Here is a 19,049-nt window from a genome sequence, read left to right as displayed (position 1 = left end):
CAAAAGAGAGATCTTGGGGTCATTGTGGATAGCTCTCTGAAAACATCCACTCCATGTGCAGTTGCAGTCAGAGTGTTGGAAATCATTAAGAAGGAGATAGATCATAAAGACAGAGAATATTTTAATGCCTCTGTATAAATCCATGGTATGCCCACATCTGGAATAGTGTGAGAGATGTGACTGTCCCATCTGAAAAAAAGATGCCTTAGCACTGGAAAAAGTTCAGAAAAGGGCAAAAAACAACTAGGGATATGGAATGTCTGCCATCTGAGCAGAGACTAATAATATTGGGATTTTTCAGCTTGGAAAAGAGATGACTAAAGGTGGGATTTGAGAAAGGTCTATAAAATCATGACTGGTGTGGAGAAAGTGAATAAAAAAGAATAATTTCCTCCTTCCCATAACACAAGAACTAAGGGTCACCAAATGAAGTTAGTAGGTAGCAGGTTTAAAACAAACCAAAGGAAGTTTTTCTTTACATAGTGGAACTCCTTGCCAAAGGATGTTGTAAAGGCTAGGACTTTAACAGGGTTCAAAAAAGAATTAGATACATTCATGGAGGTTAGGTCCATCAATGGCTATTACTCAGGATGGGCAGGAATAGTGTCCCTAGCCTCTGTTTGTCAGAGGCTGGGAATGGGTGACAAGAGAGGGATCACTTGATGAGTCCCTGTTCTGTTCATTCTTTCTGGGGCACCTGGCACTGGCCAGTGTCAGAAGGTCAGTTAATGTTAATAAGGTTAGATGTTAACGGGTTAGATTAGGGTGACCATATTTTCCTATGGTGAATTCGGGACACCTGGTATAATTGCTCTAATTCAAGCAAGTTCATCAATCTTTTATGAAAAGGCTTTCTCCAGCTTCATTACCCTAATAAGATGCAGGGCTTTGTTCACAGATAGCTGTTGCAGGGGGTGAAGAAAGAAAGAACAGAGAAGCAAACAACGCAAGCACACACACACTTTCTCCGCCCTGCTCCCATGGTCAGCCAGAGAAACTTACTGTAACCACTGGCACAATGTAGCGCCAGTTTTTATTCAGACTTCCAATGTAATCCATCTCTTCTCCTGTGAGATTAAAGTCGAACACCTAAAACGACAACAATTCAAGCTTTATTCTTGGTTGCCAGTCTATATAGCCCCCGAACCTTGCCACCCTGTCACACTCCCTTTGTAACAATTATAGCCCACCTGCCTCCGACCCTCTCCCTCAGAGATCCGACAAACAATGGGGGGTGGTTTGCAACTAAGTAAGACTTGCACCTGCTTGCCTCGGTTTACCAGGGCACAGAGTGATTTAGAAACACCTTGAAGCATCAACCTGGGGCCCTGCAACAGTACCGACATTTGCATAGATTGGACATGGTAAATTGCAACTGCCCTTTTAGAGCTCTGTGCGCGCGCGCACACACACACACACACACACACACACACACCCACCCCCAACAACAGACAGGAATAATTTAAAAATGTAATTACAATATGCTTTTGTCTGGGCTTTAGAGGAAAAAGCTCAGTGCAATATGCACTATTAGAATTTCTAATCTCTATATTTTCCTCTATAAAGGGTAAATTATTAAACACTCTCTTTGAAACAGTATTACAAAGGAATTAACAATCATACTGGAAGATGTAATCTTGATAGCCTCCTGATGAAGAGACTTCCTTTCCCATTGGAAAGCATTAGACATTAGAGATTAAAAGAAGGGAAAAAAAACCTCTAAATGGGCCAAATCCCAGGTCTCTACTTGTCAGGATTGGTTCTCTATTTTTTACATTTGTTCATTAACAGGGGTTGAAGCAATTTGATAAAAAATAAATAGATGCAGGGCTAAACCTGGAGGTCTTTATTCAGGGCATGATACTACAGTACTTGTCTGAGGGGAATTGGAAAATACTATTTCCTTTATCATTTTTACAGTGAAAATATTTCTGATAAAAATAAAGTGAACACTGTGATCTTTGCATTCTGTGCTTTTATTGAAACCAATGTTTGAAAATATAGAAAATCTTCCAAAATATTTAATAAATTGCAATTGGTATTCTATAGTTTCAAAGTGTGATTAATCACAATTACATTTTTTAATTGTGATTAATGTTTTGGAGTCAATCATACAAGTTAACTGATTAAATTGAAAGTCCTAGCTTTTCCAAAAAAAGCAAAAAGCAGCTTTGCTGGTAGCATTTTAAGAAAAATTATTGTTTATTTATCTAAGACAAGGGCAAACTCCAGTGCTAAGTTAAGGACGAGGGATTTTTATCTAAAAACTAGTAGTATGTGATCAAACCCTTCTGTCACTCAGAACTTAAAGGAGTTTCTTTTCCAAAAATTCTTCCCACCCATCTGTTGTGTACATGCCCGTACAGAACTGCAGTACTGGTAACGAGTCTTTGGCTGAACAACCTTGTTTTTGCTGTTGCTCCGTTACTAACATATTTTGCCGCATTGGTATTGTTAATAAGTCTGCTTCTATGGGAAAAGCTCTTACCTGGAGATTTTGCAGAATGCGGGCAGGAGTGACACTCTTGGGAATGGCAGCCACCTTACGCTGCACTTGCCACCTATTACACAGGGAAGGAAGAAAAACCTCAACTTCTCTCATATAACCAAGGGGTGGGGGGCAACAAACCAGAAACTTTTGTTTAAGCAAAAAATTCCCTCTTTCACTTGGTGGTGTGTTTACTCTCTGCACCTTCTACCTGTCTCTGGGCATTTTATGGCTGTGAGGTGGTCATGGGTTTAATCTTCGTACCCATCAACACCAATTTTGAGCAAAATGGAATGGTCACTAGACTATTTCAGTGAGAACCATGAGTGATCAGTTTTGAAAAACAAACAAACAAATAAATAATAACCAAACTCAAGGGCTGCGTCTAGACTGGCATGATTTTGAGGAAATACTTTTAACGGAAAAGTTTTTCCATTAAAAGTATTTCCGCAGAAGAGCATCTAGATTGGCACGGATGCTTTTGCACAAAAACTGCTTTTGCGCAAAAGCATCTGTGCCCAGTACAGACGTGCTTTTGCACAAGAAAGCTCCTATGGCCATTTTAGCCATTGGGCTTTCTTGCGCAAAAAATTAAGGTGCCTGTCTACACTGGCCCTCTTGCGCAAGAGGGCTTATCCCTGAGCAGGAGCGTCAAAGTATTTGCGCAAGAAGCACTGAATTCTTACATTAGAACGTCAGTGCTCTTGCGCACATTCAAGCGGCCAGTGTAGACAGCTGGCAAGTTTTTGCGCACAAGCAGCTGCTTTTGCGCAAAGTCTTGCCAGTCTAGACCCACCCATCACGTCTCAGGCTGGACTGCCAAACTGTTTAGAAAATTTTGACCCTAGTAACTTCAAGCGTAAGGTAAACCAAGAAGAGTCCCCAGTTCTTTCTACTCCCTTGAGCATGAGCTCATCCTTCTCCCAGCTAACTAACCAACTCCCAGCTAACTAACCTAACACATTTGTGGGGCTGTGATTGAAGATGGGGATGGCAAAGGATGAAGCAAACCTCTTCATCCAGCCCAGATGTTGCTGATGCCCTTTACCTCCCACTTACAACTACCATGACTCTTTCAAGTGCTCAACACCGTACAGAATCAAAACCTTAGACTGACTTGAGCTACAGAAGAAATAGAGGAGAAAATAGTGTTTGCCAAGTAGAAAAGTGCTCTGTGGTTCTAATACTCTATTGACAAAATACTGTCTCAGTCAGAACCCCTTTATAACGGTGCTTTACTTGTGTCAATAGGGACAGGGATGAACCCCCCCCCCTTTTCAGAACTGTTTAGTACCGGAGGAGGATTTGAGCAGGTGATCTGCTATATTTTTCTGCCAGTTTTTTGATCCCAGATTCTTCTAGAAGTACTGGTTCATCAGGGTGCTTCCACATTCGATCAGGAGAGCCGAGGGGACTGTATGCTGTTACTACCAGCCCTTGCTTATTACAGTGAGCTATTAACTCATTCTGAGCAAGGTAGGGATGGCATTCCACCTGTTAAAGCAATGCACAGTGAATACACAGTGAGCAGACCTCAATAAAAAACAACAACAACAAAGCCAACAACAAAATAGAAATTTAAGTGCACAACAACAGAAAAAAGAAGAGGACTGAAGTCTGTTTCAGTTGTTGGGATTCCCACAATGATGTAAGAATTTACTGCTAGCAGGAATGAGAGGCCACCTTGCAGGCGGTAGCAAAGGAATCAGGCTGCATAGCAGGGATGTTAGCCTGTCAACTTCATGCGGCAAGGCTGGCATAAAGGGCTACAGGACAGGCATAAACCCTTCTCCCAGGCAATTGCCCCAGCACAAGGGACTCCTGGCTTAGGCAGAGACCTGGCTCTGTGCCATCTCTGCAGGAGTACTGGATACAGGTGTCATTTCGGGGGAGGTAAGGGGCAGACAGGAGATGGGAAAAGCCATGGCCAGGGCATTCTTGCACTCCCAAGTATTCTGCAGGCCTGCAAGGGACTACAGAAGGAAGACATAAGTTAGGGCAGCCCTCAGGACCACACTAATCTACATGCAGGATGAAACCCACTCATGCAAACACAAATAGGATGGGTGCTGTGCCCATCCCTTTACTGGTGCCTGCTCTGCCCCATGGTCACACACACTAGGCACATTATTTGTGCTCAGCAAATAGTGCTCATATGAGCTTACTCCTCCGATGGCCAGGATATGCATAAAGATTAGTAGTCATTCATGTAGCTTTTCTGCACAGACCTTGCCCTTTCACACTGTGGGCCCCCTCCTGCCTGTGGGCCTGTGTTTGTCTCACCTGTAGCACAGCAGGTTTGATAGCAGCTATGCTGAGGATGTCATCAATCTGTCGGCTGTTGAAGTTGGACAGCCCAATGGCCTTCGCCAGACCTTTCTCCACCAGCTTCTCCATAGCCTTCCAGGTTTCCTTGTAGTGAGTGTAGTCAAAACGCATCATGCCATCGGGGTTCTTTGGGAAAAGAGTATCTCCTCGTCTACAACATTGCGAAGACACGGTATAAACATACAGCACACACACAATAGTACGGTATATGTCAATAAAAGAAACATTCTTTCAAATACTAGTAAAAGTTCAATACATGCTTTACAAGGTACTGTATGAGATAAGCATACATCTCCTCTAGATTCCAATATGCTTCTTTAGCACTTGGAAAACTGGTTTGTAATAGGAGGTCTGTCTTAGTCAAGGTAACTTCCTGCAGAGTACTCAAAGCTACCTATCTGTAGTGCTATGATTGTATGAAAACATGGCAATCATTATACACTCAAACAACGGTTAACCCACAGGCTCTGCCCTTAGAAAATATTTGATTGAAAGAGAAAATGTTTGCCAGAAAACAGTGGTAATTCCTTCATCAATTTTGAAAAGGCACCTACAGCATTTTTAAACTCCACCTACAGCCAACCTGCTACCAAAGAGACTTTGGTTGTAGGCTCATCCAGAAGAGAACACCTGTAAATATTTCCTTTCCCTGGCACTGTACTACAGCATCAGCCGTGGATTTGAGTTCAACTCTCAGTGGGAATAGGCCTTTTACAAAAAAAATCACATCTTGCCGTCTCTGGATAAGGAATGTTTGCAGTTAGCCATAACAAACACTTCTAAACACACACAGAATCTGGTTGGCATGGTGGCACAACTGTGCCTTGTGAAGGGGATACAACTGCATTCAGAGGAATGCAACATGGGATGGTGGTTGACCAAGCTACTTAAGGAGCATCTGTGACCAGGTACATTACTGCCTTGGGTTTTGGTGAGAGACTTTCTGATGCTCTCCTAGTTGAAAGGAAAATGTTGGGATTGTGAAAATGGCATGAGATGGTGAGAGGGATCAGAGTCAATGGGAGGGTTCTTGCTCAATGCGCACGAGTAGACTTAGTACCAAATATAACTTAGAATACAGCCTTATGAAACCCTGTAAGGGGAAAAACAGCATCACATGTCAACAGAAATGCTCCGGAAACATGGTTTCACTTCTAGCTTTATGTGTATTGGGGTGAGAGGGTTTGTCCTCAGGACTCAGAGACACTGTAGTTCTAACTGACAGCATCAGTTTTAGTTCCCATTTAAGTACAACCCTTGGGCTCAACTTCCCCATACAGTAGGTTTGGTTTTGCATTTGATTGTCTAGAGACTAGAACCTTTAACACACTACCTCACTAGGGCTACATCTAGACTGCAGCTCTTTTCCGGGGTATCAGAGGTATTCCGGAAAAGCTATGCCATGTCCAAGGAACACGTCCACTTTCCCAAAAAAAATTTCGGAAAAGTGGATGCACTTTTTCGACATTGCTGTAAACCTCGTTTTACGAGGAAGAAGGGATGTGTTGAAAGAGGAGGTTTTTCCAAAATCTGGCACCGTGTAAACGTGCCAAATTTCAGAAAAGCTACTTTAGAAAGAAAAGCGGAAAAAGATATGCAAATTGTGGTTTGCGTATCTTTTTCCAACTTTTCTTTGTAGTGTAGTGACATAGCCAAGTTACATAAAGGGGCATATTAGGTGCCAAACAGTCTTTTTGTATCATCTACTTCAACTGCAGCAAGGGAGGTTTAGGTTGGACGTTAGGAAAAAGTTCCTAACTGTCAGAGTGGTTAAACACTGGGATAAATTGCTTAGGGTGGTTATGGAATCTCCATCTCCGGAGATATTTAAGAGTAGTTTAGATAAATGTCTATCAGGGATGGTCTAAACAGTACTGGGTCCTGCCATGAGGACAGGGGACTGGACTTGATGACCTCTCGAGGTCCCTTCCAGTCCTAGCATTCTATGATTCAACACACTGATACTCACTGTCCATTTCCAGAAAAAAGTGACACTTCTAAAAAATGGAAGCCCCTCTTTGCTTCCAGGAGGCAAGAATTTGAGTCTCTCTGAATCTCATAGGGACCTGATCTGCTGAGAGTATCTTGTGTAACTGGTCTGACAGAGACTCTCACTTACATTATAACAGGTCATGTTCAGCTGTAGGAGAACAGACCACACAATTGGCCCCTACAGTGGACACTTAAGTGTTTTACCCAGTCCAATATTAGATTATTCAAGCCCAAACTCAAGTCTGACTTCACCATTGCCCTTGGAGATTACTCCTCACTAACAGATCTTACCTTTGGGAAGATTTTCCCTTCATAATAGGTCAGATTGTCAGCTGGAATAAACTGACATATTCCCATTGAAGTCAATGCAACTGCATCAGTTTATGCTAGCAAGGATGTGTTTCATTAATCCTGGTTCTCCCAGTTAGGCCACTTCCAGGTAAAAATCTACAGCCACCTAGTGTTGGCCAAACTGTAATTTGGGAAATGTGACAGATACTTTGGACACATGGAATATTCAAAGGCTGGACCAACTTTATAGACACGTTACATGTTGGGGTTCTCAAACTGGGGGTCAGGACTCCCCAGAATTCATGAGGTTACTATATCAAGGGGGGGTGTCACAAGTTATTAACAAGTTATTAACATCCACCCCATCTGCCTCCAGCATTTACAATGGTGTTACATGTACTAAAAAAGTTAAATTAAGTCATATCTGATTTTTAAACTGCACTACTTTTATTCATTGAGATTTATAGTTGTAAATGAGTGAGCACAATTATCGGGAGGGGGGGGAGGGGAGGAGAATTCATCTTCCTGGGAGGCGGTTTCCAGACTTCATGTAATTCTAAAACTCAGTTCCAAGGCAAAGAACTGGGATGAACAGGAAACACTCTTTGTCCTTAGGTAAAATACATACCGTACACATATTTGGAGGGAGAGCAACACTAACCACCTATACCAAGAAATTGCTTGCAGGCAATATCTGGGGTAAGAAATTGACAGCCTCACAGTAACTACCCTCCATTGAGAAACAGATGGCCCGTACTGCCTTTATACTTCTTGCTCTCCTCCCGTGTGGGACTCACTCGAAGGCATGTGGCCAGTGCATGAGATACAGATCCAGGTAATCCAATTTCAGATCTTTCAAAGATTTCTTTAAGGCTGGCTCCACATCTTCTGGGTGATGCTTGGTATTCCATAGCTTTGATGTCACAAAGAGCTCCTCCCTCTTGACAGGCTGTCAGAGACAAGGGGGTGGGGGAAACACATTCATACAAGCCTTTGATGTGAACCTGTGTCAATGTAGTCAAAGGAACTAGTCAGAAGAGGAATAGACAGTCGCTGCTTTGCAGCTCCCCAGGTGAATCACCACCAAAGTGCAATTAAAAGGGAGTACTTAGAACCTATTAATTATACTTTTTAGAAATGCATGGGATGCAGAATGGAAAAAGAAAGAAATAGGTTTTTACATTGAAAAGCAAAGTTCTAAAATCTCTCATGGCCTGCTCTCCTATCGCCAGATATTTGGAAAAACCACATAGAAGAAGCGTAAGTACTCCCATCAAGTAACCTAAATACGATCTTCAAAATCAATTTCCATAAAAGTTATTCCCACATGCAAATTGGTCTGATTAGGAATTAAAGCCATTCCTGAACTACACATGGCCAAAGTGGATAGACTTCAATTATGCAACTGTAAACTGTTATTTATCTATATTTGTCTTATGAATAATCACATCCATGAGACAGGCTCACCTAGCTTCTGTAACTTACGACATATTATTTACCAAGAAGGCTAACTCAAAGAAAGTAACCCCATGTCCCCAACCCCTCCCTACTTGCACCTGACTCACACAAAAAAGTCCAATCAATGTGTTTCAAGTATTCTGCACTGCTGCGTAAAGCCCAGCATATGATGCAGGTATAAGGTGAAGCAGCTAAATCGGCTACAGGGATTTTCAGAGGGTATGTCTACACTTGTACCCTCTTTCAAGAGAGGGATGCAAATGAAGACATTTGAAATTGCATATGAAGCCGGGATTTAAATATCCCACGCCTTCACTTGTATGTTTGCGCTATTTCAAAATAACAGACTCTGTTAAGACGCGATTATTTCGAGAGAAAACCCTTCTCTCGAAATAACTGGTAAACCTCATTGTATGAGGAATAAGGGTTATTTCAAGAGAAGGGTTTTCTCTTGAAATAACTGCGTCTTACATGGGTAGGGGGCTGCTCCAGTTAAGAGTTTAACCACCTAAACATAATGTTTTACATCCCAACCATGGAGATGCACTTCTCACCTGGCTCCAAGCTGCTGTGGTGAGAGAGGGCTGGGGTTGTCCTCTCTCCCTGGGAGAGCCTGCACCCTGACCCCCTCATCCCAGACCCACTACAGAGCAATGATTTAAATGAAAAAAAATGATTTGAGTTAAGGACCCAAGCAATGCCAGGTAACTCTTCTAGTGTATATAAATAAATACAATATTTTCTATGTTACATATTGTATGCAAAAGATAAAATCCTGGCCGCACTGAAGTCTGTGGGACTTTTGCCATTGACTTCGGTGGGACCAGGCTTTCACCCAGAGTTTAGAGAAAATCTTTATTTAAAAAAAAAAAAAGTGATTATAAAAGTAATATGTAAAATTATAATCCAGCAGAGATCCGGGAATGAAAATTCTGCCTAATTTAGAACCAACTAGGGTACACTAGGATGTGGAACCTCACAATGCCATTGTTACAGAGTCGCTTTTCACAGTAGAGCTGCTGTTTACAGTCCACTTTGCATGCACCGTTTCATTTTCACCTTATTGGGCCCGACGCTCTCCTGGAAGGCTTCCCCTATCTCCACTTCATTGCCGTATACTGTAGCACAGTCAATATGGCGATAACCTGCACCCAGGGCATACGTCACTGCCTCCTTCACCTGTAATCAGAAACAAAATCAGATTAACTCAGCCCAGGCAATGGATAGAGAAGGCCTGGTTTATTCTGAAGAAAGAGCTGTTGTAGATCAATAATGAGATTTTTTTTTTTTAAATGGAGTGCATGTTGTGCCTCAGTGTAAAAGCAGGACAAGCTAAATAGTACTCAAGGAGCCTTCTGCAGCCCTTGTGTTCATCTGAGTAAGGACTATACAAGGTGAGCACTCCCAGGCCAGCTCTACACTAGACCCAGAAGGTCAGGTTAAGGTACGCAACTCCAGTTATGTAAAATACTTAGCTGGAGCTGGCTTACCTTAAGCCAAACTTGGCACCATCTTCACAGAGGGCAGCTGATGGAAGCAAATACTCCCGTCGACTTCCCTTACTCCTTGTGATTGCCAGGAGTCCTGGCACTAACTGGAGCCACCCTCAGGGTTTGATTTAGCAGGTCTTAACTAGACCCACTAAATTGAAGGCCAGAAGATCGATCTCTGGAGTGGCAAACGAAGACATGCCCTTAGGTACTCCAGAGGGAACAGGCAATCATTTGTCCTATAGGCAGGCATGTAGAACTCAATGGCCAAAGATGAACATTATTCTTAAGGAACGGTACAGCTGCCATGTTCCCCTCGTGCACCAAAAAACTCTAGGAGCGCCTACTGACATACTCCCAGTTCCCTCCAAATACAGGCACTGCCTGTCAGCACAATCCAAGGAGAAAGAGCTATGCTTTAAATGCCAAAATTATTAGAAGACAGGGCTTTATTAAATTCCTCACTCCTCATTTCTGAAATGTAAGCTGCTCTTATTGGGATACAAGCTGCTCCAATGCACATGCCAGGATATCCTACAGTTTTGTTCATTTCCTGTGTTCCTTTACTCCACAAGTCTCTGCTTTGAAGCTCTGTGGAAGTGCTATCATACCTGCAGGACATGCCTTAGGGGTGTAGTAACCTTAGAGACGAGTGGCTAGAGCACACTCTCCAGACTTCTCACGCCGTTTTTGGTTAAGGAAAAAAAGATGCAAATCTCATTATTCTACAAGCAGCAAGAGACAGCTCCAAATAACGATGGCCCATCCCTTGACAGCAGAAAGTAAGACCCATACTGAGTCATCTTTTGTCTTAGCTGCCCATCAGGGACCATACGGTCAGTCGTTATATAAGCTTTGTCTACACTGACAAGTTTAGTCGAGGAAAAGTGCCTTTTGTCAACAAAACTGCGTGAGCGTTCCCATTGCAGCATGACTTTTTTTTTTTTTTTTTTTGGAACCAAAAAGTCCATTTTCAATCGACAAAAAACTTCCAGCTCCACTTTCTTTTCTCCTCCCTGTGTTGTTGACAAACATGCAGGGTAGACCCCTTGAGGCATTGTGTCACTGATTGTGACCCCATAATTCCCAATCAGCCACTCGAGTCAGCAGTTTGAACTCCGCTGCCCTGCAGCCAGGTGATCAAGTTACCCACCCTGTCCCCTGGCAACCCGGCAAAATTTAAATCCCATTTCCTGCTGAGCACCTGGAACTGCCCCTCCCCGCCCCCCAGCATCTCCCCGTGGGCTGGCTCAGCATGCAGTGATCTCATGGTGTCTTTCCAGGTGCCCATGCCTGGCCATTGCACCAAACGCTCCCCTCACATGGGCCACTGCAGAGCTGCTGGATCTGATCAGCATATGGAGACAAGTCTGTTCCGTCCCAGCTGTGAGTGACCCATAGGAACTGGGACCCGTGCAGGCACATTTCTCAATCCTTGTGCACAAAGAGGTATGAGCTGGTGAAGCAAACTGATATCCCCATGCATCTCCAAAGAGCTACCATTTTTATAAGGAACTGGATACTACCCTGGGCGGTGACCCCTCAGAGGATGAAATTGTAGATGAAGAGGTGGAGGTAGACAAGTACCAGGGGCTCTCTACAAGGTTGCTGAGTGTGTCAGGTAGCCAGAGGCTGTTCTCACTGTTGATGGACATCATCACTCTGAACAACCACTGTCCGGGGACCAGAAAGCAGGGGGTGAGCACAGGGCTGGGGGGATGGAGAAGCAGAAGGCTGGCTGTGTTTCTGAGAGCTGCACGTAATCCTGTGTTGCTAATTGCCATGGCTGAGCAGGCGATGGAAACTTCTGGAGAGGAATTTGTAAAGTTTCTGCTACAGATTCCATGGCAGGGCAGTTCTGTCCCCTCCCCCATTGCAGGAAACTAGCTCATACCATTCATCAATCACTTGTGCAGGAACCAAAGCGGAAGCACATGGAGCAGGGGAAAAGCCACAAGCCTAGAGAAGTTGTGCCCTTTCTTTGTACTCACGTACAGCTGCCAGCCAATCCCTCCCCCTCGCCTCACTCACCACGATTCCAGTGCTTACTGGGTGGGATGCATTCTTTGCAAGGGTCATCAGGAAAGCGAGCGGATATGTCGAGAAAGGGGGTTGTAAGTGAATTGCTACTATGGAGGACTCAGTGTTAACAGACTCCTTTTTGTGCATTGTGCTGAACAGTAGAGGCCTTGATGACCCCACTGCCTACCACATAAGAGAGGTTGCAACATATAAGGAAGTGCCCTAGAAAAACAGGGAGGGTATGTTAGGGATGTTAGCAAGAAGTTGACTAATCGACTACCTGATAGCCATGAGTATCGACTACTCGCTCCCCCACCCTTGCTGCCTCGATGAGCATGCTGACCATCCTTCCCAGGAAATTCAGGACAGTCCTGATTTTTAATCTCCTGTCCCGGTGTCCCTGTAAAGCACTGAAATGTCCCAAAAAGCCCCCAGACTCCAAATGTAGCTGTGCACTGGTGTTTCCCCTCCCCCTCCTTCATTGGGGGAATAGGAGTCAGGGACACTTCCTGCTCAATAGGAGCAGCAGGAGGCAGAGCCTGGTGAGAGCACGGGAAAGCAAGTGATTTGCGGGGCAAGGGGCACTGGGTCAGCTGGGCTGTGGGGGACGGGAGAGGCACAGGGAACAGACAGGGGCTCAGCTGAGCTGCAAGGGGCATGCAGGGAACTGGTGTATGGCTCAGCTAGGCTGTGGGGGAAGGGAGTGCCAGGAAGCCCAGTGGGGGGCATAGTAGGGGGCCTAAAATGACCGCCCATGGTCTGGAAAAAATCCATCATCTGGGACCAGTCAGGTCCCAAGTATGCCAGATCAGAGAGATCCAACCCCTACCCCAAGTCCCCTCCTTTACCTTCTCTCCTAGCCAGACACCCTCCCCTGACCCTGCTTCTGCACCCTTCCTACTGGTCACCCTGCTCCCTCTCCTTGCCCAGACACCCTACTCCCAGTCTGCTTCTGCACCCTACCTCCCACCCAGACCTTGCAACCTCTCCCCCTTCTGCACTCTACCTCCTTCACACTAGTCAAGGATACTACATTTAAAATGCAGAGCCGCAGGAAGAGCCGTTTAAAATGCAGAGCCACAGTGCGGGTGGTTCCTGGAGCTGGCACAAGTCAGGACTGCTTGGGCCTGGCTCAAGCTGGCTCCTGGAGCTACCCCTGCAGAGCAGCCCTTAATCGTTTAGTCCAGAGGTCGGCAACCTTTCAGAAGTGGCATGCCAAGATTTAACTTATTCACTTCTATTTACATATTTGCATGCCAAGGGGAAGAGAGGGCAGGGGCAGGCAGGATACCATGACCATATTATCTGAACCAGCTGCAGCTAGCGAGAACGGTGGATATCTGTGGCTTGTTTCTGCAGATATGGATGCGGATACAAATTGTGCATCCATGTAGGACTCTACAAATGCAACGACAGGTTGCTGCTGTCCTTACGTACACTGTCAAGTTCTCGGAGTCTTCTTCCTGTCAGTAACTTCTAGATCTCCAGTCAGTCACATGTGAGGTCCTCACCACAGTTAACAGACCATGTGAGACAAACGTGGGATCCATTCTTTCTTGCTGCAGATACGCCCGTGCACAGCTGAGAATGGCAGTTGGAAAAAAGGTATTAAGGGACGCTGAAAGCCCCTGAACAAAGCAGTGCCTGACAGGATGTTTTGCACAGTCTCAAGATGCCCCACATTCTGTTTGTGGGTCCCACAACACCTAGCAACAGATGGTTCCTCCAGGCACTGCGGGAAACATACCCACAGGGCATTGTTCCCACTGTCAAACGGAGAAGCTAAAGATGTGGACATAATCTGTCGACAGAGGGAGCAAGCGTAAACACGCTTTGGCGACTTGTTTTTTGTCGACATCTGCGTGTTGACTTGAGTTTCCTCGACAAAACTTGGTCATGTAGACATCCCCAGAGTCTCCTTTAGGGTGATAACTGTGTGTCTGTATTATCAGAATGGAAAGAATTAGCATCCTGAGCTAACACAGGCTTTTATGGCTGCGACACTCTTCCACCCATGGAAACAGAGGAAGTGACTCTCTTCCCCCATTGGGCTGTTATTTTGCTCCCTTGTCTGCGTAGAAGGTAAGATTTTCATGGCAGGGACTGTGTTTGTATGGGGTCCGCCATGGGGGACTCAGTGAGAACTGAAAGGATACCAGAGAGGTCTGCACAGCAGCTGGGAGGGGGTTTCCCAGTTCGGCTAGACAGACAAGCGAGTTCCACTTGAACTAGCAAGCTAAAAATAACCATGTGGCTATGGCTACATAAGTGGTGGCTTGAACTAGCTACCCAAGTATGTACCCAGACGCAGTGGTCCTCAACGCGGTGTCCGTGGGTGCCAGGGTGCCCACCAGGGCATTTACGTGTGCCCACCGAATCATCTGGGCCAGCCCCGCCCCCGGCATGCATGGTGCCGGCCCGGGCGCAAGGTGCGTGGGTGGCCCCTGCCCTGGGCGCATGGCACATGTGCGGTGCTGGCCCCGGACGCATGGCGCGTGGGCAGCCCCACCCCCGGGCGCGCAGCACATGCGTGGCCCCGCCTCCGGACACGAGATGCATGAGCGGCCCTGGCCCCAGGTGCCTGGCAGCCCCGAAAGGTTGGGGACCACTGATTGTACACGAGTGAGTGACTTGTGCTGCAGAGGCCACACTGCTATTTTTAGCACACTAGTTCAAGCAGAACTAGACAAGTCCGTCTACCTGCACTGGGAATCACTAGCACTTTTGCACCTGCTGCGTAGACACATACTCCCTGCTACTGTACTACAAATAACCAACCCCCCCCGCCAAAAAAAGCAGAATTTCCACAAGATACACTGATAGTTGAAGAGGAAACAGTGAGCTAGATGATCTTTCAACTAATTTTTCAAAGCACCTGCATTTTCCATTTCAAAGCAGGTGACGTAATTAACACTAAGGAAAGAAAATCAAACGTTCTGGTTTACAGGAGAGATTTGAAAGATCAACTGAGTGTGGAGTACATCTATTGGTGCCTGCTACATTTCCTTTCCTTTAGTTGAAAAGACAGGGGAATCCAGATGCAGGATACTTACACTCAATTTTTTGGTGCCTTAAGACAAAACGTGCATTGAAGAGCAAGTTTCCCTTAGTCACTATGACAAAAAAAAATAAGTTTTTCCTTCTTCCACATGGTCTTGATTTATAGGCTTTACTTTCACTATGACAAATACTCTTCTGTTGAAATGGTTACTACAAATAGTGTCTGGATTATGAAATCACTCATCATGTTACTGTTTTATGCAGCTCAATCACCCACCCGGAGAACAGAATAAAAATGGATTTACTGATCACAGGAAGCCATGGAGCAGAAGCATTTGCTCTGAAAGGGAACTAAAGGCTTGTTGGTACTGGCAAGTTACGGCACTGAAAACTTTTTTGCTCAGAAGTGTAAAAAATAAATAAATAAATAAATAAAATCATCCCGAGTGCAGCAAGTTTCAGCACAGTAACTTGCCAGTGTAGACTGGCACCTAACATTGGGAGCTATGCCCCTCATGGGGGCTCTTTAACACTGTTGCAATAATGTGCTGCCACGTCAGCGCTTTAATGCTGCAGCAGTGCTTTCATGTTGCAAAGCCTGAAACGTGTTCCATACCATAGCATAGCCCCAATCCATATCGTCCCCATGAGCAATGATTTCCATGAAAATAGAAGGATAAGCAGCAGGAAGACTGATGTGGGTCAGTAATTGTACAGGAGAATGAAGATACTGAAGGCTAGATTTTGAAAACTCTCTGTAAATGTGTCACTGGCATACTTTAACTACATGCAGTATCCTTGGAAACTGATATTGTATACAGTTTATGAATCATGGTTCACTGATTGTGTCCTACTCCCTCAGCAGAAGGTTACAACAGCTCATCCAGGAATTAGAACCAAAAACGGAGTAATTAAAGCAAGTTTCCCAGGCTAGGTCTAGACCGCAGGCTTCTTTCGGAAGAAGCTTTTCCAGAAGAGATCTGCCGGAAAAACTTCTTTCAAAAGAGGGCGTTTACACAGTGAAAGCACAACAACAAAAAAGAGATCTGCTTTTTCAAAAGATAGCGTTCCCCACACTAAATGGATGCTATTTCACGTGTAAGCTGTGATTACTATGGGCGGAATGGCCACCAGGGCACCAGTGCTTTTTCCTCTTCTTTTGAAGGAAATCCCTCTTCCCCATCCACACACGCCTTTTTCCAAAGAGCTCTCCCCCCCCCCCCCGAAAAAAGGCTTCTTCCTCATAGAAAGAGGTTTACCAATGTCAGAAAATACCCTCTGTTCTTTCAGTGTTTTTTCCCCTCAAAAAGAATGTAATTGCAGTGTGGACATAACTGAAGTTTTCTCAGAAAAACTGCTGTTTTTCCACAAAAAAAAAAAAAAAAAAAAAAACACACCTCTGCTGCGTAGATATATCCTTAAAGTCTAATCAATCCCATAGGGATACCACCTCAGGAAGGTATTCATGTACCAGTTCAACCTGGGATTTTCAGGGATCAGACAAAGAAAGTACTTTTCATAATATAAGGCTGATCTTTCTGATCCAGCAAACAAACATTTGTCCCAGGGGTTCCAATCTTGCTGAAGTGTTGGGAAAATTGGAGGGGTAACCTCTGGTAAACTTTTACATTCCATATAGGAATGTTAATGTTTTGAATAGGTTTTCTCTGTAATGCTTGTACACAAAAAGAAATGGTTTTTTGCTTTGTGAAGATTGGTTGGAAACAGATATATGTTTAGAGCCCTGAAAACATATACATCCATGGACCATGTTTGTGGAACATCTAGAAAACATGAGCTATGAGGCAAGGCTGAAGGAACTGAGCTTGTTTAAGTTTGGAAAAGAGAAGACTGAAAGGACAGGATAGTGGTTTTCAGATATCTAAAAGGATGTCACAGGGAGGAGGGGGAGAAATTGTTCTCCTGGGCCTCTAAGATAAGATAAGAAGCAAGTTTAGGTTGGACATTAGGAAAAATTTCCTAACTGTCAGGGTGGTTAAACACTGGAATAAATTGCCTAGGGAGATTATGGAATCTCCATCACTGGAGATATTTAAGAGCAGGTTGGACAGACACCTGTCAGGGATGATCTCAAGATGGTGCTTGGTCCTGCCGTGAGGGCAGGGGACTGGACTTGATGATCTCTCAAGGTCCCTTCCAGTTCTAGTATTCTATGAAATGGATATGGGTCCAAATTTTGTATCAGTGCAGGACTTTATGTATATTGTTGAAGCCCCTAGAGAACAGCTACCCATGGGCACTGAACCCTGATCATACCTGCTGGAGAAATCACAGTAAGAGGCTGGACTGGAAGTCTAAATTCCTGGTCTGGAGGGAGTCTCTGTCCAAGAGAGGTGACACCTGAAAGCTTAAGTGGGTGCCCTTAAGGAAGAACCAGGAGGAAGGGGTTTCAGTTAACCCTGAAATTGTGACAGTCACATTCAAATCAGCATATGAACCCCCCCAGAGAAAGTGATTTTCAGCAAGCAGTGTGTAAGGACAACATGCTCCAGACATGTCTTTACACGGCAGCATAAACACAGGGGTGCCATCTCCTGCCAACACGTGCAAGTTAAATTTCCCACACGGAAACCAGGACCAGTCATCTCACAAGGCTTACAGATTTACTCAAGATATTTCCATGTATGTTATCTGCCCTGAGTGCTACTAAAGCTTTCCAGTTTGAAACGGGTGAGTCACTGGTCTCACACAAAGGCAAACATCCTAACCAGGTTTCCGGGTTTGCTAATGAGGTCTAGTGAAAGACTCCAAGGAGTAAAAGTATTTCTAACCTGAAAATTAGGTTAAAGAATAAGAATAGTACTTAGCAGTGTTGTTAATAATTCCTGGCTGCTACAGCTTCACAACAGTAGCAGCTCCATTTTATAGGAGAGGGAAACAACAGTCAGAAGATGAACAGGCCAGAGGGAGACCTGGCCTCTCTATTCCTGCCTCTGACAACTCCCAGCCGACATTCCATCCATTAGACCACTCTGCTTCCATCGAGTGCTTGATTTTTTTCACGGCCCTGCCCAAATATTAACGAATTATTGTGACCGAAAAACTGGTTAACACAGTTAGTTCTTATTTTGTCAGAGAAACAAGCATTTCAGAGAAACAGGTTTGACTGGAGTATTTAGAGGATCAAATACCTTGTAACTATGGGCTGCCTGTAGCCGCAAAGGAAGCTATTGCCCAAGGACAAAAATTGGGTGACGGATAAATGCAAAGTGATGCACATTGAAAAACACAATCCCAGCTATGCATATACAACGTCAGGGGTCTACAGTAGCCATTAGCACTCAAGAAAGAGATCGATCATGGAGTCATTGTGGCTAGTTCTCTGAAAACACCCATTCAATGAGCAGCAGTCAAAAAACCTACCAGCATGTTGGGAATCATTAGGAAAGGAACGGACAATAAACAGGGCCTGAAAAAAAAAGTGGCAGACAGTGAAATAAGCCCTCCACTGTGAAAACTAGCAAGGCAGGGGAGGGCACTGGGACACCTACCATTCCACAAACTCCAGCTGTTAGTCCCCACACTCCAGAGGGACAAGACTTATTCCTCCCCCTGAGAGCAGCTATGCAGGGGAAATCAGAGCCACCTCCAGGTACCTCCCACTGCTACAGGAAGCAACAAAAATGATTAGGGGTATGGAACAGCTTCCATAGGAGGCGAATAAATAAGGCTGGAACTTTTCAGTTTGGAAAAAGAAGTGACTAAGGGGGAATATGATAGAGGTCTATGCAGTCATGACTGGTGTGAAGAAAGTAAGTAAGGTAGGAAAGGGTTAATATTACCCAGGCGCTCATAAAGTCCATGCTATTCATGTTCTTACTGATAGATGCTACTACGTGAACAGATTTATCTTTGATCTCATGCCTGCTGTTATTTCATAAGACAGTACTGCATTGTGCTCTCGTCTGCTCAAACAAAACAAAACAAAAAAATCTTTTCATCTCGTTCCTAAGGTGACA

The 19,049-nt window shown here is 44.6% G+C and overlaps 1 protein-coding gene across 1 annotated transcript in view; it reads right to left on the bottom strand.

Annotated features, from left to right (window-relative positions):
- Positions 1-19,049, bottom strand: part of AKR1A1 (aldo-keto reductase family 1 member A1) — a 39,286-nt gene that overhangs the window by 8,037 nt on the left and 12,200 nt on the right. Inside the window, exons 3-8 of the mRNA XM_006117319.5 lie at positions 9,617-9,736; positions 7,897-8,048; positions 4,772-4,967; positions 3,783-3,982; positions 2,489-2,561; positions 1,003-1,089 (exon numbers count right to left, since the gene is read on the bottom strand). Of these exons, the coding sequence (XP_006117381.3) occupies positions 1,003-1,089; positions 2,489-2,561; positions 3,783-3,982; positions 4,772-4,967; positions 7,897-8,048; positions 9,617-9,736 (828 nt within the window). The remainder of the gene's footprint in view (positions 1-1,002; positions 1,090-2,488; positions 2,562-3,782; positions 3,983-4,771; positions 4,968-7,896; positions 8,049-9,616; positions 9,737-19,049) is intronic.

The sequence above is a fragment of the Pelodiscus sinensis genome, chromosome 9, assembly GCF_052426305.1.
Source record: "Pelodiscus sinensis isolate ZL-2025 chromosome 9, ASM5242630v1, whole genome shotgun sequence".
NCBI lineage: Eukaryota > Metazoa > Chordata > Testudines > Trionychidae > Pelodiscus > Pelodiscus sinensis.
The sequence above is the reverse complement of the archived record's forward strand: the minus strand, read 5'-3'. Positions and strand labels throughout refer to the sequence as shown.